We start from the raw sequence: 16,579 nt of genomic DNA, 5'->3' as shown, positions 1-16,579 counted from the left end.
TGAGTTGGGTTTAAGCCAGGGGAACTAGTTAGTTTAAAGTGGGCATAAGTTCTCTAGTTAAAGCTAGGAACAGGAATCTGGCAAAACAGTGTGTGTGTGTATAAGTAAAAGGCAAAATAGCCTTTACATTTCCCTTTCCATAGGAAATTGTTGCAAACACCTCCCTCCCCCAAGGACTTCTTTTAGCATTAGTTTTTGCTAATAGTCCTTTCAAATTGTGTTCAGAGAAATGCTCAGAAAATGATGGAAGCCGCCAGCTTCATGGTGGGGAAAGTTCTCCAAGCTCTGTCAGCCACATATCTCAAAAGCCAAGTAGATGCAAGAACAGCAGGCTCTTGAAGCTGAATACTGGGATGGGCACGATGGTACAGCACATGCATTGTCTTCAGAAGGCTATTTCCAGGTGAACCAGATCACTGCCTGTGACCTGGAGAGCCACTGCCAGGTAGAGTAGACAATGCTGGCCGAAATGGGACAAGGCAGAGTCATATGCTGGTTGTTCACCACCAAATCCTTATGAAAAGGAGTTCAAATTACCCTTGCTAATTGGGTAAGAGGCACTTTTTCAAGTGGGTGCTCCTCTTTTATTTAGCAGGGGAGAGTAACTGGCCCTCCTCACCCCAGCAGTGCCTTTTCTAGTGGCTGTCTGCTGGTGTTTTGCATCTTTTAGACTGTGAGCCCTTTTGGGACAGGGAGCCATTAGTTATTTGATTTTTCTCTGTAAATCACTTTGTGAACTTTTGTTGAAAAACGGTATATAAATACTGTTAAATTAAAAATTATGGGCAGAAGGCGGGTGCTGAATTCTTCATTTGCCTGTGCTTCTCCCCTCTGAAACACCACTCCTAGCTTTCCAGCTTCCCTCATCAGCCTTTCTCAAAGTTTCAGAGTCTCACCAGAAGCAAAACTGCTAGGAAAAGGTGTTCTTAGCCCCTTTCCAGCTTTCACTTTTAGTTAAAATCTACTCATTGGATAGTCATTCATTGCTACATATAACATGTGGGGGACCTGGATAATTATCTGTGGGCCTTTGAGATAATAGCCTTCTTGCACAAGAAGAATTCACAGTTTTTCTGTTTCTCCCATCCCTTTGTCCGTGTGATAATTTTACGGCTAACAGAGCAATCCAAACTTGCTCCTGAACCAGTACAAGTTCCTTGTGCCTGCTCCCAAGTGTCACAAATGTGCTATAAAGCACTTCGTGGCTATTTAAGAGCCGATTAGGCCAGCACAGGATGTGCACTTACCTGCTGGTGCCAGATCCTGCCCTGGAAAGGGTGAGTTTGTACTGGCCAAGGCAGGCTAGCACAGAGGATGGTGGTGGAAGGGTGAAACAGAGGTGGGGAGGGGGCATTTTTGGTCAGGGGAAGGGTGGTCCAGGATCAGATCCAGGAGGGTGGAACCAGCTGCAGCATCTTAGGCTGAATCCCAACCCCAGTCCCTGGCCTGAGCAGCAATATTGCTGGTGCAGATCCAAGTAGCCCCACAGGGGTGACTGGCATGCAACACGGGGTAAGGGAACAAATACCCAATTACTCCGAGTTGCACTCCAGCCCACACCTACCTTGTGTTGGATACTGTGCAGGCCGGTTGGATTGTGCCCTAAGGCTGGATGGGGGAATAGCAGGAAGTATAGTCTACATGATGCTGGGTTGTGGGGGGGGGGGGGTTGATAGGTGTTCCTGTCTTTTTTTGGAAAACAAAAATATGGTTCTATCAAAAGTCACTTCAGTTGTGCGGAAATTACAATTCCTAACAAAACACGACTTTATTTGGAAGCAGGGAAAATGCTTTCCTTCCATATCCACCCCAATGAGACCCGCTGTTGCAATGGCAAGTGCTATGTGGACTTGTGAGTAGGAACAAGGGAATCTGTCTCATGCTAGGACAAACCAATGGTCCATCTCACTAGGCATGGTCAACACTGACTGGAAGTGGCTCTCCTGGTTTTCAGGCAAGAATCATTCTCCACCCTACCTGGAGATGCTGCCAGAAACCTTCTGCATACAAAGCATGCACTCTGCCAATATGCTATGGCCCTTCCTGTGCGAGTATCATGGTAACTGATTGGATAGTGCCTACTAACATCACTGCCACTGCAGACCTAATGTCCACTCTGACATTTTGTGATCTTTTAAAAAATGTCTTATTCTTTTAAATACCCACACACACTCCTCATTGTATCATTCTGTCAGTCCTTACAAAAATATTTATGTTTAACACTAGCTTGCAAGCACAAATCCTATGCCTCCTTCAAAGCACAATCCTGCCAATTGGGGATTGCCATTTTTGCTTCTATCTTTTCTTCTTTTGTCATTAGCTTATTGGAGTTCCGTTCCTGTCCTCCATCATCAAATTAATGAATTCTGTACCAAATGCTGTCTTTGCATAGAACCCACCTCAGCCAGGCTAACAGATTCTTTTTAAGTTGAAAAATTCTAACTACCTGTCCTTAACCTTTGAATTTTCATATCCTACAAAGTGAAGCAAGTCAGGATTCAAACCCAGGGATTCTGTTTGGTGATCCTGAGTGCTATCATTAGAGGTGCTTGAAAACAGTGTTATTTCACACAGAAGTCAGCCCACTGCATTCAGTAAGAGGGTATACCTATCTTATTCACACCTCTAGCTGTCATGCTATGGATCCACCCCATTGCAACTGACCATCTACAATTACTCACCAGCACCCAATAGCTGTGTGTATACAGTCTCATGGAAGATAATAACTCCAGGTCCCAGAGTAGACAAGGGAACATCCAGACCACAACGGGCTGTGGTTGCCTTCAGCTCTTTGGTGAAATGTTTTAGGTAGGCCTCCGAGGCATCGCCAAGAAATTTGAAGAGATCATTATGAAGTCTATCAGCGTGAGTGCGGTAGATGATGAGATCTGAAATGGCCAAGACCTTCAGAAGCAGTCGAGTTCTCTGACTAAGATTCACAGTGGCTCCTAGGAGACCTTCTGTGTCCACCACCACCACTTTATGGACAGGATCATAAGCTGCCCAAACCCCAACTGTACAAGATTCCTGTCCAGGAGAGGTTTTAAAGACCTCACGGCCATAGAAGAAAGTGTGGTTCAGGGTATGTGATTTGCCATCCCCAGTGTTCCCAAAAATAGACACTACTTTTACATGCTGTTCAGGTTTGCAGTCCAGTTTCCTGATGAATTCTTCTTCATTCTCCACCTTCCAACACAAAAGAAGACTGTTTTAGAACGTTGATACTGAAAAAGCCAACAGCCGAGGCTGTGCTACTCTAGACTTTACAAGCCCCACCCCAAAGAAGCAGCTGCTCAAAACTCAAAACGAAGGAGACTGCATTGGGGAAATGTTACAGCTCTGTACTTTTAACAGGCTATTCTGCATATGCTTTAAACAATGATAGTAAATGGGACTTACTCCTGGGTAAGCGTGGGGAGGATTGCAGCCTAGAATTGTTAAAATTTTCTGACTTGATGTCACTTCCGGTCATGACATCACTTCTGGTGGGTCCTGACAGATTCTCATTCTAAAAAGTGGGTCCTGGTGCCAAAAGTTTGAGAACCACTGGTCTACATCACTAAACCATTCTATTTTTCTACCAGTTCATCTTACTGTCATGCATTTTCATTCACACATTTTGCTCCCCCCCACCCGGAATGGCTCTGAAGGGGGAGGGGCTGCTTACACACTGCAGTGAGGCTCCCAGCAGAACTTAGTGCTTTGCACCTCCTCTAGATACACCACTACTCAAGGGAAACGTATCCCCTTCACAATCCACCAACCACATCTAAATCTATTTTCTCTTCCTGTTCCTGAATACAATTCTCAGTGATCCTTCAGCTCCTGACATTCTCTGCAACTTCTTCATAGCTTTCTGAAAAATCTGCACATCATTCCACAAAGCATAACGAAATACAGCATTCTTATGATGGTTCTTTAACTTTAACTCCTAATCATAATCTTGACACAGTTGTATTTATCTTTTCTCTCTCAAAACAACTTGAATCTCACAGCTCTTTCCCTTTCTTCATCAACCATTTATCTCTGGTTCCTAATGCAATAACTCCTCTGTTTTTACTCCATTTCTTTCTTAACCCACCTTTGATGAAGAGAGGGGGGGGAAGGGGGGAGTGCTTATTCCTAATGAATCATTTTCATGGAAGTAATTCCTAGTGAATTGAATAGAATTTGCTTCCTAATAGACCCAAGAAGGTTCATGCTGTTAATTGCCTCTCTGAATTTCTATGCTTAACTTAGCATTTCTGCATTCCTAAACACTTTTACTAAGTCTCAAAACACCTTCCTTGTAAAAGTGCAGGTTTACAGTACAAAGAACAACTAGTAGCAGTTCCAATCTGCAGTGCTGTATCAAAGGTGGATCCACCAAATCAAAGAATAAACTGGTTTACAGCCAACTCTGGTTAGCAGGCTAGGAGGTCAGCCTACATCCTTCCTATGGTCCAAGGATTCACTAGAAGATGCTGTCAGCTGAGCAAGCTCCTAAGTCCCTAGTACTGGTCAGCTGCCATGCATCTCTCCCAACCACCCCCCAAGTGGCATGGGCAGGGTGGAAGGAATTGCCACTAGCCATCACCTGCCATCAATAAATTTGAAGGACTCAATATAGGGCTTTGGGCCAGAGTCTCAAGCCACCTGCTTCTGATTCTGAATATTATTTGCAATCTTATTATTAATTATTAACAGTATTTATATACCACTTTTCAACTAAAAGTTCACAATGCTGTTTACAGAGAAAAATCAAATAACTAATGGCTCCCTGTGTCCAAAGGGTTCACAATCTAAAAAGATGCAAAAGAACACTAGCAGTCAGCCACTAGAAAAGACACTGCTGGGGTGAGGTAAGCCAGTTACTCTTCCCCTGCTAAAAAGAGGAGCACCTACTTGAAAAAGTGCCTCTTACCCAGTTAGCAGGGGTAACTCTTTAAAGTTCATCCCTTCCTCTTGCTCCCTTTAAAGCCACATTTTAGTTTATAGCACTTGAACTTTGGCACAGATTCAAGGGAAGGGAAGGACTGCCACAGCTATGAGGTACTTAGTGCACTAGGATCAGGAAGTTATTTAGGCCTGTGTAGACCAAAACCACAACCTCCAATGCTGCACAGATGGCCAAAATCAGCTAGAGCAGTACTTCTCCAAGTGTGGACTATTGCTGATCCATGAGCCATCATCAGCTCTGAGCAATACATGTCCTCCCACCCAATGAAAACATCTCTCTTCTTCTTTCTTCTTGTGCCACACACACCCCAAAGCTTTCTCCAAAGCTTTCAACTCCCCAAACTTCACCTCAAAGCTGCTAGAGGGAAAAGAAAAGCAACAATTGTTTCTAGAGCCTGGAAGACTCTGGGGTCTGATTTGGTTGGAGCTTTACGTCCTTGGTGTTAGAGCTATGCCCACCTCCTCCATCCATTGCTACCTACCAACTTCAAATCACTAATGTGGAGAAAGTGAGTAAGTGGCTATTTTGTGTGGAGGAGGTAAGGGTTCAGTGGCGGCAGCCACAGTTTATTATTGCATTAATATTTCTTTATTTGTATTAATTTGTAACACAAAGCAGCTGGTTGGCAGCCTTCAGTCTCTAAAGACTATGGTATAAGCCTACAGCACCCGGTATTCCCAGGCAGTCTCCCCTCCAAGTACTAACCAGGCCTGACCCTGCTTAGCTTCCTAGATCAGACGAGATCGGGCATCTGCCTTTCACAGATGCAGGCTCCGTCAGTTCTATCTGAGCAACGCTCTTTTTCTTGTGAATGAGTATGCTGCAACGTGGGCATCTTTGAAGAAGATGCCCAAGACTATGAGAATACAGTAACGTGGCACAAACATAGTACTGCTCCTTAGCACATTAGAAACAAGAATTGCTGGTCTGCCACATCAGGCTGTTTGAGAAGCACAGAGCAAGGGCACACCGAAATACACATATAGCCTCCGAGTAGACCTACAAGGTAGGATGTTTACAGCTATTTCCCATGTGACTGTAGTGTGTTAGGAGACCCCCAAAGCTGTGAACCAGGAGGTGGCCCCTGGAAGCAAAAGTGGCCAGGCCAAGGATGCAGGCCACCTATTATGACTTCCCTTACATCTTTGCCTTAGTTCTAGCTATGCCAATTCCAGTGAGCCAGTGAATAATAACAGTGAATAATAATTAAATTCATTTAGCCCCAGAAGTATAAACCTCTAAATGAGTGGATAAAGTGTACATACCTATATTAATGACATATAGGTCTCCAAGAGAAGCAGGTCCATGTGTATGGGATTGAAAGCTATGTATTTCATGCAAAATGTTCAGCAAAAGATAGGAGGCATATGTATCTTATGCTTTTATGTCCATTTGTAATGTCACTTTAATGTGCTCTTTCACAGGAAAATACAAAATTATAGCTCTTACTTTGACAACCACAACAATAATAATAATAGATATTGCCAACTTTTCTCTTGCAGGACTCCTGTATATTTAGGCAAAAGTTAGAAAGTGAAGCACTGACATAAGGGCAATGCAGCTCTGAGGTAAGGGAACAAACATTCCCTTACTTTGAGGAGGCCTCCATGAGTGACACCCAATTGCAGGATGCAGCACACGGCCCATTGGCACCACTATGCCAGTGCTTTCCAGCACCCTATGTGTCTCAAACTCTTTTTTTTTAAAAAAAACAAACCACATGTACTAAAACTGAAAAAAGAGCTGGCCATTTTCCGCAAGGTACACTACTTGATTTAAAGAAAGCATTAGAGAGAGCAGCTATATCTCATTCTTCTTTAGTTACTGGTTTTTAAAGAAACAACATACTCACCAACTGGCCTATTTACTTGTTCAGGATCCCCCTTTTATACTGCTATGACCTATGATCCCATTTATAGGTAAACTAAACAAGGAGCAGATGTGCTCCAGCTGTGACTGACAACTGACTGATAATTCAAAAGCCATACTGAAAACTGTAACTAGCCTCCTAAGAAAGCCACTGGGTGGAGCTCTTTAGAACATAAGAACAGCCCTGCTGGATCAGGCCATAGGCCCAACTAGTCCAGCTTCCTGTATCTCACAGTGGCCCACCAAAGTGGCCTTTGTCCTCCCTGGTGTCAAAACCACCACATTAAAGTTTATTGCTTAAGAAACAAATGGGGGGGGGGATGATTATTTTTGTTTCTACCAATTGCATCAAGACTGTAAAAAGCAGATTAGAAAACTCCTTGTACTAATTCAACACATCTAATTTTCATTTGCATCAGAAAGATACTACTTTATCTTGGGGGGGTGTTTCCTTCTGAGTCAAAGCTGCTTATAATATCACAAAGAGCAAGAACGGAAAGATGGGAGAACTTCCAAAGTAATATGTAATGGCTAAAAAGAACACTTCCAATTCAAGTCCAAACCCCTGTCCAAACAAATCATAAAAGAGGTATTTTGGAAACGGGAACCTCCCTGACAGCCACAAGCCATAATAACCCTCTTACTCCCAAGCACCCTCTTACTCTGTACTCCTATTTAAAGGCAGTGGAAATGCTGCAGTTTACAAATGTGTTATTGTTCATTTCTACATACTCTGCAGTCCCATGGACTTGCCCAGTGAAAGAACAAAGACCGGAGTAGCGTTTACAAGTCTGTAAATAATTGCTGTGTTGTTGCTAGTGTTGCTCACAGCCAGGAACCCAGCAGGTGGTGCTTTTCCTTACTTCCACAACAAGTCAAGCATGACTTGCATTTCTTTAAAAGGCACTGGAACAGGGCTATTAAAAAAGATGGCAACCCTAGTTATCAACTCAAGTCATTGGCACGCCTAAAAATAGCAATCTCTCTTATATTCCAGTCCCTGCTTGCTGTTGTAATCAACCACCACTCTTGCCTTACTAACAGTGCAATCTTAGGCATGTCACTCAGACATAAGCCCCACTGAGTTCAACAGAACCAACTCCCTGGTAAGCATGTATAGGATTGCAGCCTAACCCCATTTATTGTTCTTGCAACACAGAAGTATTTTACATGGAGTCTTTTTGTCAATTTGCAGACTTCCACGTGCCATACCATGAGTCATTAGGCTTGGAATATACAATAGAAACAGTATGGATGGAGTGAAAACATTTCCTTGCCACTGAATAGCAAGGTGACAGTGGGGTCTGACTTCACCCCAGGGCAAGGAACCAAGGCAGGAGACCACACAAGTGCTCATTCCAGCAGGAACAAAGGACAATGCATAGGAGGAGAGAAGAGTTTCACCTACCTCTAGAAAATCTCTTTTCATCAGTGCAGCTTGAGACAAGGGGAAACATTTCCCCCTTACCCCACGTCATGCGGCAGCAGCCCCAATGAGTCTACTGGGATCTGCGCCACCTGATGAGATGGCGCAAATCCAAGCAGCTCAGGACTGCCCCGGGCCACTCAGGAACAGGGTTGGGTTCTGACATAACTGCCAGACCCTTGCCCTGCCTCCCGCTCCCCACCCTGAAAGGCCTCCCACCTACCTCCTCCCTGTCCTCCCCACTTTCCCCCCAGACCCCTGCATCGGCCAAGCTTGGCCAACACAACTCACCTTTCCTCCGGGGCCTGCATCGGCGTAGGGAGGCCCCAACAAGTGGCGCAAAAGTGCTTGACAGCAAGACATACAGGTTGTGCCTTGTTATTCACTTCTAGGATTGCACCCTGAAACTTTTGAATACTTCCCACCTAAATTCCAGCAAAATGAAAGAAGGTTGCACAATGGCATAGCATTCAGTGAACCACACCTTCATGTCTGTATACATCAGTTTTTAAAGCTCTTTTGTATCCTACCACTATACATTGGAGAAAATGGAGTGGAAATGCGAAAGATCCCTCAAGGAGACAGGGTGTGGTGTCAACAGTGGCCCCTTGCTCTGACAGGTCTGGGAAGCATGGAGTTAACACCAGGGCCTTAGATTGTAGCGCGTGTGCTGCACAGCTGCAGTCACTTAGAGGCAACAAGGTCCTCAGAGATAAAAGCAGCACCTGGAAGGAGGAAGAGTTTGTGGGTGCAGAGGGAAGGAGCTTGGTGAGACTGAGAGAGCTGAAGGAAGGAGCTTGGAGGAAAGTGGATGGGCAGGCTGGCTGATGGACTGCTGGACCTGCTGAATGATCAGTGGACTAACTAACAGATGGGTGGACGGCCAGATGAATGTACTACTAAGGATTGCTGGACCGGGGACTGCTGGGTGGTGGACAGCTGAGGGATGCTACTGTATTCAGAAGAGCTGTTACTTTGAGAACTGGGAGGAGGGATCCTGCAGCTCCACAGGCAAGCTATCTACTGGTTTCCTTCCTGTTAGCGCTGAGGGTCATAATAGTTTTGTACACTGCTGCAGTGAGCAGGGTTTGAGCTAGGGGAACTAATTAGCTTAAAGTGGGCACAAATTCTCTAGGTAAAGCTTGGAACAAGAATTTAGCAGAAAAGAAGCTCTAAAGGAGGTTACTGGTTATTCATGGCAAATGAAGCATTGATCCCAAAACTTTGTACAGGGGATCAATTACAGTCATAATACAAACACAACCTGGCTTTGGCTAAGATGTCAGTTGTCAGATGTCAGTCAATACTGGGATAATAAATATTCTGAATAATTTCTAGTCAGGATTGGCACAAGATTTGGAATGGTACTTTGAATCAAATCACTAGATACATCATCCCTATGATCCACATGTCAATGAAAACCACAGATTGCAGGCATGGAGGGAACCCTTCTCTAGATATCTCTTCACTAGACCGCTCTGTTTTTCTACCAGTTCACCTTACTGCCAAGCAATTTCAGCCACACAGTTTTCCAGGGACCCCAACTAATGCTTGCTTCTGACTAGCTCATGCATAAGACAAGCTCTGACCTGGGTACAATGCATGCTTATTTTCCATTTCCCATTATCCTGTATTTTGGTAGATTTGCAGAAGTAAAGAATTGTTGTAACAAGCTCTAACATAATCTCTGTTATGACAATCCAGCTAAAGAAGTCCAGTATTTTGCATTCAGAAACAGAACAAACCCAGTGTTCTTCAACCCTATAGACAGCAAATGAAAATCCTATACCTTGTTTGATTTATGTTTCTCAAGATACTGATCCTCAGGCCCTTCATGTAGACCAAGCTGACATGATTGGCATACCAGAGGACTTCCCATTGGCCTAGCTGCTCCTTGCTTTTCAGCACTCACAGCAGTTCTTACCTGGATCTCTTCTGTTTCGTCCACCAAGAGGAAGCTCACAACATTTTCCGTCATCTTCTTCCTCTTGGCCTCCTGGTCCACTCCCTCCTCCACCTCTTGTTCCTGGGATTTGCCACCATGGTAGACAGTGATGGGGTGCTTCCTCTTGTTTCCACCAGCGTGAGTCCTCTTCTGACACTCGATACAGAGGTTGATTTTGCACGCCTGGCACCTGACTGCTGCCCTCTGCCTGGAGCTGGTGTGATTACTCTGCATGATATTCCCACTGGAAACCTTGCAGGAGTCACAGTAGGGGATATGGCCGGCTTTAATACGGGTCCGTTCATGATTTCGGAGCCTTTCCTGCCTGTGCAGCTCTTCTTCACACCACTGGCACTGTAGGCTTCCACACTCATCACACTCAAAGGTTGCTTCATCTGTCCCACTGCAAGCATAGCTTTCCTGGCACAAAAGGGCAGTATTCAGTCCTTTATCTCCTGTTGGAGGCTGGGCACTCATTGTCAGCAACTTGCTATTGGCTTTATACAACCAGTTTATTTTTTTTAACAGAAGTTGGCATTGGTTGTCCAAAGGTCTAAAATTAGTATTTACCTTCTCATGGAAGACAGTCTGCAAAAGAGAGGGCTTCTCTTAATATTGGTCTGTACTGGGCTTAATGTTTTCGCTATAATGGCTTCATAAAACACAAACTACAATTTTCTGTGTGTCTAACACAAATGTAATCAGTTTCTCACAACTAACTAGAGGCCCAAATGCTGACGTAAATGAATTCTGAGCTTAAAGTCACCATCACATTAGATAGGTGGAAGAAAAGCAATCTCATGCATTTCTAAAATGCAATCCAGCTTTTTTCCTTTTTCCCCCTTCTGGGATACCTAGAAAAGAAAAAAGAAAAATAGTAAAGCAAACAAACAACATTAGAAAAGCAAAGGATCAACAGAGAATTAAGACAAGAATTATTATTAAATTAAGACAATGAGTCATGTACACCACCCTGAGCTCCTTGGAGGAAGGGCAATATAAAATGTGAAAAATAAATATTATAAAATCCACTGTTTTCCTTCGATGGGGTCAGCTCTTCCTTGCAAACCACTTGCAGGGATTTCCCAGATTGGCTGACTTTTCCAAAAACAAGACACTTCTTTTTCTGGTTACAGCAATGCTATCTACTTTAGCTACAAATATATCAGAGAGAAAAAATAGTTGGAAGCCTGCACAAAGCTAACTGGTATGCAGTCTAATCTTATGTATGTTTACACAGAGTACATCTGACTGAGTTCAATAGGGCTTACTCATATAAGTGTGCATAGGATTGCAGTATTTAAGCCACTGAGGCCCAAATCCTAACCAACTTTCCAGCACTGACATAACTGTGCCAATGGGGCATGTGCTGCATCCTGCAGTTGGGAAATACAGATTATTTTTTTAGGGAAATATAGATTTTTATTTAAAAAGCTTCATAATACAGATGGGGTGGGGGGCAGTCATAGAGACCTCCTCAAGGTAAGGGAATGTTTGTTTCCTTATCTTGGAGCTGCATTGCCCTTAGCTTGCTGCTGGAAAGTTGGTTAGGATGGTGCCCTGAAAAACATATTTTGCAAATAAACCTGGATCTCAGTAAAATCCAGCATTTAAGCCATTTCTGCCCAGTGTTGCATGTATGCAACAGAGATCAAATGTGAACACCTGTGGGCTGGGCAGAAATGGGTTAACATGTTTTTTCCCCTCCCCTAATCTATACACTAACAGCTGTTTGTTTTCCAGTGGAGATCTCCCCACTTACCTGAAATCAAAACAAGAAGAATCCTTTCACAGATACTGTACACTTAGGGCACAATCCTAACCATGTCTACTCAGAAGTAAGTCCTATTTTGTTCAGTGCTGCTTACTCTCAGGAAAGTGTGGTTAGGATTGCAGCCTCAGGCAATCTTTAAGCCACTTGGTGGGGGGAAGTAGGATTTACAGTAACACGATTTCGATGTCTTCACTGTTTACACGTGTAGCTCCACGGCTTCCAAAACAAGACCTTTCCCTGAACCACAATAAATAATGCTTTTTCTCATTAATATAATCAAAGGACAAATACTTACCTAAGAAGCTCTGACAGTTCACTTTAAATAGAAATAGTGTTATACTAAATACGATTACACCAAATACTATACTAAATACTATATTATAGTATTTTAGTATAATAGTATTTAATATTTCTTAGGAAGTAGTCACCCTTCCTAGAAAGCAACAGGGAGAGGAAGAAATGGGATAAACAAGTTTAAACCCAAAAAATCAGGTCTAGGGACAAAACAGGGTCCCTAGTGAAAGGACTCTATGAGCCCAGCCTATTGTTTACAAACCAGTGGGGCACCCTCTTCCTCCCTGCAAGTGTGGGTGACTAAGGAATCAGATCCTAGCCCCTCCCCAGCCTCATGCTCCTCCTCCTGGCTGCAGGGAGGGGGAGAACCCTTCCCCAGAGCCCCCCTTCCCTGCTTAGGGTTTAACTCCAGGTGCCTCCAAGCCCCACCATGCAGACCTGGCTCCAAGGGGAAGGGGTGATCAGGGCCAGTCTCCAGTTCCTCTCTCCTTGTTGTCAATGGTGATCAGCTGATCCCAGGGAACTTCAGGGTTATTTTTTTTCCTCATCCAAGACAGGAAGGTGAATGGTAGAATAGGGGGAGGAGGGAGCTTCCAGATGCATTCTGGGAGTTGTAGTACTCAAAGAGTAATACCTTGATGTACTCAGGGACAGGGTGGGACTACATGTCCCTCTGTGCATAGCAGGAAGAAGGGAAGGGGGTGCGCGCTGCATGCTGGGAGATGGAGTTTTGGAAAGCCCCCTGAACTCCTTTCCAGGGATATGCTGAGTCAGTGAAAAGAAGACTTGGTGCAAGGAAGAGGAGAGTGGAAGGACTGGCTGGCTGGGTGCCATGTGGTTTAACAACATGTTGTGTAATGGGAAGAGATGCGGATCAATGATAAGTAGGGTGAGAAATATATTCAATGATATATGTGCAGATCAATGATGGTGAGAAATATATCCATACAGAGGGACTTCCGCATTTATGGAACATTCTTGTTGGCTTTGGCATGCCTAGGAGTGGAAGGCTACTCTGTTTGCCTGCAGTTGGATTAAGAAGAGGGGTAACTGAGGCTGCAATCCTATCCACACTTACCTGGGAGTAAGCCCCATTGACTATCATGGAACTTACTTGTGAGAAGGCATAAGAACAGCCCCAATGGATCAGGCCATAGGCCCATCTAGTCCAGCTTCCTGTATCTCACAGCGACCCACCAAATGCCCCAGGGAGCACACCAGATAACAAGAGACCTCATCCTGGTGCCCTCCCTTGCATCTGGCATTCTGACATAACCCATTTCTAAAATCAGGAGGTTGCGCATACACATCATGGCTTGTACCCCGTAATGGATTTTTCCTCCAGAAACTTGTCCAATCTCCTTTTAAAGGCATCCAGGCCAGATGCCATCACCACATCCTGTGGCAAGGTGTTCCAAAGACCAATCACACGCTGAGTAAAGAAATATTTTCTTTTGTCTGACCTAACCCTCCCAACAATCAATTTTAGTGGATGTACCCTGGTTCTGGTACTATGTGAGAGTGTAAAGAGCATCTCTCTATCCACTTTATCTTTCCCCTGCATAATTTTGTATGTTTCAATCGTGTCCCCCCTCAAGCATCTCTTTTCGAGGCTGAAGAGGCCCGAACGCTGTAGCCTTTCCTCATAAGGAAGGTGCCCCAGCCCAGTAATCACCTTAGTCACTCTCTTTTGCACCTTTTCCATTTCCACTATGTCTTTTTTGAGATGTGGCGACTAGAACTGGACGCAATACTCCAGGTGTGGCCTTACCATCGATTTGTACAACGGCATTATAATATTAGCTGTTTTGTTCTCAATACCTTTTCTAATGATCCCAAGCATAGAATTGGCCTTCTTCACTGCCACCGCACACTGGATCGACACTTTCATTGACCTGTCTACTACCACCCCAAGATGTCTCTCCTGATCTGTCACAGACAGCTCAGAACCCATTAGCCTATATGTGAAGTTTTGATTTTTTGCCCCAATGTGCATGACTTTACACTTGCATAGGATTGGGCTCTGAGGATGCATTGGGCATGCATAGGATTGGGCTCTGAGCCAGTAACTAGACACCAACACCTTTGCACCTCCATCCTAAAGCTACAGTTTGGAAAAATGCATGAAGCTATGAAACCTGGTTTTGTGCAGCTGTTAGTAATACTGTATGCTCTTTCCTCCTAATACAGGTGTGCATTATTTAATGCTTAACGAGGGACTGCATAGAGGCAATCTTTATAGAGGCAATCAGGTCTCTTGTAGCCTGCAACAGAGTGTCTGTTTATACAACAAGGAAGCTCTTAATATAAAGATGAGGTAAGCGGTCTCCAGTAGCCTGTGTAGCCAGCAAGTGTCTGGCATGGAGTGCCTGTCTACACAACAAAGGCACTAGATTGGACTGAATGTCTGCTTAACAACCTAATCACATAACAACAGGGATTGGGGAATGTATCCCTGTCGTTAAGTGATGCGCACCTGTAGTTTAAGAAGGAATAGAGGAGTGGGTTCCCAAACTTTTTAGCACAGGAACCACACTTTTTAAAACAACACTCCATCAGGACCCACCTGGGTTTAGCAGATTTTTTAAAAAGGACATCTGGAAATAATATTTTATTATATTTATTTATTAATAACAACAACTAGAAAAAGACCCTCAAACATTTATCTCCCTATGTTTATACTTGCTTCCAAACTTCAGGAGCTCAGTTCCTTGCAGGGCAATTGGCAGCTATCTTGCAAACTGCAGGAGCTGAGCTCTTTAGATCTCATGAAGGCTTTCGACCTGGTCAGCAGGGACGGCCTCTTCAAGATTCTCCCCAAGATTGGATGTCCACCCAGGCTCCTCAGCATCATCAGATCTTTCCACGAGGACATGAAGGGTACTGTAGTCTTTGATGGCTCCACATCAGACCCCTTTGACACCGAAGCGGAGTGAAGCAGGGCTGTGTTCTTGCGCCGACCGTGTTTGGGATTTTCTTCGCTGTCCTACTGCAGCATGCCTTTTGGAACTGCAACAGAAGGCATCTATCTCCGGACCAGATCAGACGGAAAGCTCTCCAACCTCTCCAGACTGAGAGCAAAGTCCAGCTGAAATGTCTGCATGACTTCCTCTTTGCCGAAGATACAGCTGTCACTACCCACTCTGCCAAAGATCTCCAGCAGCTCATGAATAATTTTAGCAAGGCCTGCCAAGACTTTGGACTGACAATCAGCCTGAAGAAAACACAGGTCATGGTTCAGGATGTGAACTCAACTCCCTGCATTGCAATCTCTGCACATGAACTGGAGGTTGTCCATGACTTTGTGTACCTTGGCTCAACGACCTCCAACACTCTTTCTCTTGATACCAAGCTAAACAAACGCATCAGCAAAGCAGCTACCACATTTTACAGACTCTCAAAGAGTATGGTCCAACAAGAAGCTGATGGAACATACCAAGATCCAGGTCGACAGAGCTTGCGTCTTGAGTACAGTTCTGTACTGCAGTGAGTCATGGACTCTTCACACACAACAGGAGAGGAAACTGAACGCTTTCCACATGCACTGCCTCCGACACATCCTCAGTATCACCTGACAGGACAAAGTTCCAAACAACACAGTCCTGGAATGAGCTGGAACCCCTAGCATGTATACACTGCTTAAACAGAGACACCTGCGTTGGCTTGGTCATTTCGTGAGTATGGGCGATGGTCAGATCCCAAAGGATCTATGGAGAACTAGGGCAGGGAAAGCACCCTACAGGTAGACCACAGCTGCATTACAAGGATATCTGCAAGAGAGATCTGAAGGCCTTAGGAATGGACCTCAATAGATGGCTTCTGAGCGTCCCGCTTGGAGGCAGACTGTGCAGCATGGCCTCTCCCAATTTGAAGAGATGCTTAGCCAGCAGACTGAGGCAAAGAGGCAAAGAAGGAAGGTCCATAGCCAGGGAGACAGACCAGGGACAGACTGCACTTGCTCCCAGTGTGGAAGGGATTGTCACTCCCAAATTGGCCTTTTCAGCCACACTAGACGCTGTTCCAGAGCCACCATTCAGAGCGCGATACCATAGTCTTCCGAGACTGAAGGTTGCCAACAACACCAAAAAAGCAGCTAAAGTATCTGATTTTTGAATAGCCTCAGGGCTTCAGGCAGTTAGTTACCTTGTTTCCTGAAAATAAGACACTGTCTTATTTTTTTTTTTTTTTTTGGCTCAAAAAATCATACTAGGTCTTATTTTCGGGGTAGTCTCTTTTTTTTAAATGTACAACAATGTACTGCCTGCCTGTCTACTCAGAAGTCAGTCCCTTTATAGTTAATGGGACTTACTCCCTTGAAGGTGTGGAGATGGT

General features: G+C 44.4%; 1 protein-coding gene and 1 long non-coding RNA gene across 3 annotated transcripts in view; one reads left to right on the top strand and one right to left on the bottom strand.

The window, feature by feature from the left end:
- ZFYVE1 (zinc finger FYVE-type containing 1) overlaps positions 1–12,748 on the bottom strand; it is a 31,839-nt gene extending 19,091 nt beyond the window's left edge. The window contains exons 1-3 of one of the 2 annotated variants that reach the window (XM_066631495.1): positions 12,686–12,748; positions 10,159–11,033; positions 2,682–3,186 (exon numbers count right to left, since the gene is read on the bottom strand). In XM_066631495.1, the coding sequence (XP_066487592.1) occupies positions 2,682–3,186; positions 10,159–10,656 (1,003 nt within the window). In that variant the 5' untranslated portion in view covers positions 10,657–11,033; positions 12,686–12,748. Of the gene's footprint in view, positions 1–2,681; positions 3,187–10,158; positions 11,034–12,248; positions 12,344–12,685 lie in introns of those variants that run through there. The other variant, XM_066631497.1, reaches the window with a different exon arrangement.
- Positions 12,749–13,003: 255 nt separating this feature from the next.
- LOC136662484 (uncharacterized) lies at positions 13,004–16,282 on the top strand. The gene is made up of 3 exons (XR_010794984.1): positions 13,004–13,136; positions 14,438–14,564; positions 14,947–16,282. It is a non-coding gene; the product is annotated as an uncharacterized lncRNA (long non-coding RNA).
- The last annotated feature ends 297 nt before the right edge of the window (positions 16,283–16,579 follow it).

This window comes from Tiliqua scincoides, chromosome 1, assembly GCF_035046505.1.
Source record: "Tiliqua scincoides isolate rTilSci1 chromosome 1, rTilSci1.hap2, whole genome shotgun sequence".
NCBI lineage: Eukaryota > Metazoa > Chordata > Lepidosauria > Squamata > Scincidae > Tiliqua > Tiliqua scincoides.
This window is presented reverse-complemented; position numbering and strand designations above follow the sequence as displayed.